General features: G+C 48.0%; 1 protein-coding gene across 1 annotated transcript; it reads left to right on the top strand.

Moving 5' to 3' along the window:
- The first annotated feature begins 1,368 nt into the window (after positions 1-1,368).
- On the top strand, positions 1,369-5,687 carry LOC125522523 (phosphoglycerate kinase, cytosolic-like). The gene is made up of 7 exons (XM_048687575.1): positions 1,369-1,524; positions 1,612-1,824; positions 2,582-2,659; positions 2,757-3,017; positions 3,143-3,460; positions 4,989-5,147; positions 5,242-5,687. The coding sequence occupies exons 2-7, from the start codon at positions 1,630-1,632 to the stop codon at positions 5,434-5,436; spliced, it is 1,206 nt and encodes a 401-aa protein (XP_048543532.1). The 5' UTR covers positions 1,369-1,524; positions 1,612-1,629; the 3' UTR covers positions 5,437-5,687.
- The last annotated feature ends 231 nt before the right edge of the window (positions 5,688-5,918 follow it).

A 5,918-nucleotide genomic window follows, 5' to 3' on the forward strand; every position in this document is an offset into this window, starting at 1 on the left:
TTAGGACGCTGATAACGCCCACACATATGGTGGAAGCAATATCCGCCCACACACTATATATGATGTAAGTAGAAGGCAATCCATATGGGTCATGTGTGGGTGAACATTAGAACTGCCCACACGTGTGGGCGCACATACTTCGTGTCACACGCCTAACAAATACTACTCATCCGCACCCCGCGCGTGTAGAACGAAGAAAATATGCCCATACGTCCTGGCGTAGCTATGTTAGTTACCCGCGGGATGACGCTTTAGTTGCCCTGGGAATGGCAACTTTAGTTATCCGGGATGACAAATATAGTTGTAAAAACATGGCAACTCTCTCTATTTTGGTTAACTATAGTTGTCATGTCTAATTAATGGTAGTTTTCGCGTGTAATCAAACCATAGTTGCCGTGTGTGATTAACAACTTGCGACATGTGATCAAACAATAATTGTCATGTGTGTTACGTAGTTGCCACGTGTGGTCCAACCATAATTGCCATGTATGGTTAATCATAATTGTCATGTATGTTTACCTGGTTGCCATGTACGCGCAACTGCAATTGCCATCTGTCAACAAACGATAGTCACCATGTGTGTTTACCTAGTTGTCACGTACGCACAATTGCAGTTGCCATCAAACAATGTACGAACGTCATGTGGGCGAAGAGCAGTTAGCCCACACACACGTGGAGTAGGTGGTGACTGTGTTGGCAGAAACTGGTTCGCTATACGACGCAGCTGGCAACCGCGTGTTGCGGGTCATGTGGGCGAACATTCCAACGCCCACACGCACGATGATGCCAACGTGGCATTGAAAATCTAACAGATTCCTTTAGGATTCGTGCAAGATAGAATCAGTGTGTGTGGGCGAAGAGAAAACTTGTCTCACGTGTGAGTGTTATCATTTTTTTCCGCAAATGGTGGATTTTATTAACTTAAAATGAAGCATCAAGAAGATACATAACACAATGAACACGCACTCCACCTCTGCATAACTAGGATGCACACAGCCAGTAATAACTCACACGCGAAAACATGCCGACAACTAGTAAAGTTATATAAGACCAAAGCTATTTGTAGACGAGGAAAAAAAAAGAAAGCCCTAAAGTGATCGGAAGAGTGATCAGCAAACTACAGTAATGACCATATTCGTACTAACCATCTCATGATATTACATGGACGACGAGATTTTTCAACAGCAACGTCGATCCAATGACGATGGCATTCGAGTATGGGCGTTATCATTTGGGTTTATTTATTCAAGAGCACGATTACGGGCCGGACCAGTAACGACGACCAGAGAGAGAACTATCGGTCTCGCATGACGCGAGATATAGCGCTCGCGCCTTGAGCGCTGGGGAAGCGAGCGAGCCTGCCCGGCACAGCGCCAAAAGAGAAGAGAAAGGCAGAAAGCTCAACACCTTCACGTGCCTTTCCTCGATCGTCTACAATCAGTCAATCACAGCGCCGCTACCTTTCCTCAACTCCACTCCAACCCGCGACTGAAATCACCGCCAGCCCGACCGATCTCCGGCCCGGTAAATCTCCCGTCATCCGAGCCCATCGACGCCATGGTAATTCCTCTGCGGATTATTCTGATGTTCACGGCGTCGGATTTGGTGCAGGGGGCAGGGAGGGAGGAAATGCCGACCAAGAGGAGCGTGGGCACCCTGGGCGACAAGGACCTCAGCGGGAAGAAGGTGCTCCTCCGCGCCGACCTCAACGTGCCGCTGGACGACGGCCAGAGGATCGCCGACGACAACCGCATCCGCGCCTCCGTGCCCACCATCAAGTTCCTCATGGGGAAGGGCGCCAGGGTCGTCCTGGCCAGCCATCTGGTGAGCAAAGCAGAGCACACCCTCCTCGATCCGTGCCTGCGGCCTTTTACTGACGAGTTTGTGCGGCCTGAGCTGAGGGTGTCAGATCGGGGGATTCAGTGTCAGACTCAAGTCTTCTGTTAGTCCACTAATCTCTTGGGAGTGGGTGGGTGGGGTGGGATAACGAAGAAAAGAAGAAAATTCTTTCAGCTAAGAACTCTATGTGCCGTAGCCTGTTAGTCTCGTCCTTATAGTAAACCTAATCATAACAAAAATAGTGAGAATTAACTTAGAATTTCATTTTCTTGAATTGTTCGGTACCTTACACACAAAACAGAGTCCTCTGTCCAGTTCATGTGAATTGCTTTTGTATATGTCGATTAGTCATTTATAGTAATATGTCAAACAATTTGTTCAAGTGCCTCCTTTTTTATCCAGGTGGTATATGTGTTTGAGTGTGAGCTAATTAACTCTTCATAGACTTTCCAATATGCGATTAGGCTTCCACATTTTAGTGTTAAACCCTGCTTATTTACTTACTATTTTTTTTCTAATCTTATCGATGATGTGTTACTAACTAATTGATGAATGGAAATATGAGATGGCGTGGAGCTGTATGATGAGAAATGCTCAGAGCTCATCTTCATGCCACTTAACTGGTTTTTTCACATATTGTGAATTTGAGCACTTAAAACCAACCCGGAACAACATCTTTTTTCAGAACATAAAAGTATAGCAAAAACTAACATTTCTAATACTAACGTTGTTGTCTTTACAGGGCCGTCCAAAAGGGGTCACCCCGAAGTACAGCTTGAAGCCTCTTGTTCCCCGCCTGTCTGAGCTTCTTGGAGTCGATGTACGTTATAAGAACGTAACTCATGTTTTCTTTACATATTATAAAACCTTGGCTGATCTTATATTTTCTTGATTTGTTCATCATGTGCTTTAAAAAGGTTGTGATGGCCAATGACTGCATCGGTGAGGAAGTTGAGAAATTAGCTGCTGCTTTACCAGATGGAGGTGTCCTACTTCTAGAGAATGTGAGATTCTACAAGGAGGAAGAGAAGAATGACCCTGAGTTCGCCAAGAAACTAGCATCCGTTGCTGATCTGTATGTAAATGATGCCTTTGGCACTGCACATAGAGCACATGCTTCAACAGAGGGAGTTACCAAGTATTTGAGGCCTGCTGTCGCTGGCTTTCTTATGCAGAAGGTGTTGCCCAAGTTGCATTGGTCCATGAATTACTGAAAATGCTCCACTGCTACTATTTACAGTATTACAACAATTGATGCCATTCTTGAGCTAAGTGTCCTAGATAATGATTATGTTCATTGTAGGAACTTGACTATCTTATTGGAGCAGTTGCCAACCCGAAAAAGCCATTTGCTGCAATTGTTGGTGGATCCAAAGTGTCAACCAAGATTGGGGTGATCGAGTCTCTTTTGGCGAAGGTTGACATCCTCATCCTTGGTGGCGGTATGATTTACACATTTTACAAGGCACAGGGGCATGCTGTTGGAAAATCTCTTGTGGAGGAAGACAAGCTTGGACTGGCAAACTTGCTTATTGAGAAGGCCAAGTCGAAGGGAGTCTCTCTTTTGCTTCCCACTGATATTGTGGTGGCTGATAATTTTGCTGCAGATGCTGAGAGCAAGGTATGATCATTCAATAGTAGTGGCTGTGTATTAGATTTTCTATTCATTGCAAGTATTATTATACCGAAAAAAGGCTTCTGCCCCGCTTTATATATAAAGCAAGCAGCCTCACAACCATTCATACAAGTCGGGTACAAGAAAATAGAAGAAACTACATCTGCTGGAGGCACCAACTGATGCAATACAAGTCATCCTAATTCACTTTCACAAGAACTTAGTGTGGAATTTATGTTGGCAGAGATGTAGATCATAACTGGCAGAGCAAGACATGCATGGTTCTGTAATTCTGTCGTACATGTCTGGCATTATCTATATTTTTTTTAAAAAAAGAAGGATGGCCCCCGGCCTCTGCATCCGGGAGATGCATGCGGCCACTTTATTGATTATTCTCGAGGACCTTACAAAGTATTACAACAATATGCCTGAATCCGCCATGTTGGCATCAAATGCCACTACTCCTATCCATATGATGAAGCGGCGCTAGCTGGGCCAAATACCCAGTCCACTCACCTAAGCCTATCATCAAAAGCCAGAAACCCCAACCGAGCCACATACCGGGTCTGGGGCATGAACTGGTCAGACGCACTCACATGTGTCGTCGCCGCCATCTTCCACTGGTCCGTCTTCAGAGCAGATATTGAGGCTTCTACCTTGTCAGGCCACTCTGCCATCGACGCCACCATGACGCCAGACAGCAACCCCCTCCTGCGCGAGTCCAGCACCGTGCATCGGGCGCCGAGTCTCCACTGCACCACGCCGCCGAGATCCGCCGTCATCAATGTGCAGGATGAAGCACCGCTCCATAAAAAAAGCCGCCCACTGGTCCTTTGAACCCGTGTACGCCTCCAAGAATGACGCCCCCAAAGAGGAAACGACACCAACGCGCCGCCGTCATCTGATCCCGGATCCGCTCAAGGAACCTCCATCAAGCATCGTGTGCACGGGTCGCCGCCGATCTGAGCCACCGCACATTGAGCAGGTCGCACCGGCCAGATCAGATCTGTCCAGAGGGCAAACCACACATGGCGCCGACCCAACCACCAGACCCTCTATGCCGCCACCGCCAGACTGAGGTAGGATGATCCAAACGCAGCCAAGGCCGCTGCCCGAAGCAGGGCCAGCCGCCGCACCCGCCACCATCCGCCCTAGACCGAGGCGGCCGCCGCGCCACCAAGGCCAGATCAGGCCGTGCCTCCACACACCGCGGGGCTCCGCACCGCCCCCATGGCGCAGGAGAGAGGGAAGGCCCCCGCCACCGCCATCAGCCCCCGGGCTATAGGCCGGCGGCGTCCTCCGGCGGCGGCGGAGGGAGGGGAAGAAGGACGGGGAGCCCCGGCGGCTAGGGTTGCGTCCCGCCCGAGTCGCCCGAGCGGGGGCGACGCGGGGGGTGTTGCGTTTTCATCTCTCAAAATCTATATAATGTATGTCATGCTGCATTGTACATGGATACAAACTCAACACAATTGTTCATGGTTTGGAATGGAGATATTTGCTAGCTATCATGTACTCATCCTGACACCATTTACAGATTGTTCCTGCCTCTGCTATTCCTGATGGTTGGATGGGTCTTGACGTCGGCCCGGATTCTATCAAGAAATTCAGTGAAACTTTGGACACTACCAAGACTGTCATCTGGAATGGGCCGATGGGAGTTTTTGAATTTGAGAAGTTCGCAGCTGGCACTGATGTGAGTACTCATATCCAGCACATGTACTTTATACAGTGCACATACGTGTTTGTGTTCTGCACTTCTGCTGCTAAAACATGCATTCTTTCTTCAGGCGATCGCGAAAAAGTTGGCTGATATCACAGCAAAAGGCGTGACAACCATCATCGGCGGTGGCGACTCTGTTGCTGCCGTCGAGAAGGCAGGGTTGGTGAGTAAGATGAGCCACATTTCAACCGGGGGTGGCGCAAGCCTGGAGCTGTTGGAAGGCAAGACCCTCCCAGGCGTCCTTGCTCTCGACGACGCGTAGGCTGGTGGCAAGACGTGTTTACCCGGCGTTGCGCCACTCTGTTGTTCATGCCCTTGGTGTGCAGATGCGAGTGTATCCTGAAATAGAAGTAGTGGTTTCTTTGAAGGTTTTGTGAGACGAGCAGTAGTAAATAAGCTTGACTTCCGTCGCAATGGGAGCAGAGTATCTGGCACAAGCAAACCATTATTGGTCGATGTAACACTATAAACTTCTGTAAATTGCATGGCTTGAGCTGTGTCTGTTTTGAGTTCCTTTTGTGCGAGTAAAGGGGTGCGGTTTTCGAGTAGGGCGTTCTGGAGGCCGAGCTCCATGGACGCCAATTTTCTTTTCTTTTTTTGAAAAAAATCAAAACTGAAACTTTCCAGTTTCAAAAAGTTATGAAAATGAATATATAGGTATACAGGGATGTAATGTATATGCATGTAAAATTTTATGACGAAATAACTTAAATTGCGAGCTGCAAAAAAATGTGAACTTTGAGA

The sequence above is a fragment of the Triticum urartu genome, chromosome 7 (assembly GCF_003073215.2).
Source record: "Triticum urartu cultivar G1812 chromosome 7, Tu2.1, whole genome shotgun sequence".
Lineage (NCBI taxonomy): Eukaryota > Viridiplantae > Streptophyta > Magnoliopsida > Poales > Poaceae > Triticum > Triticum urartu.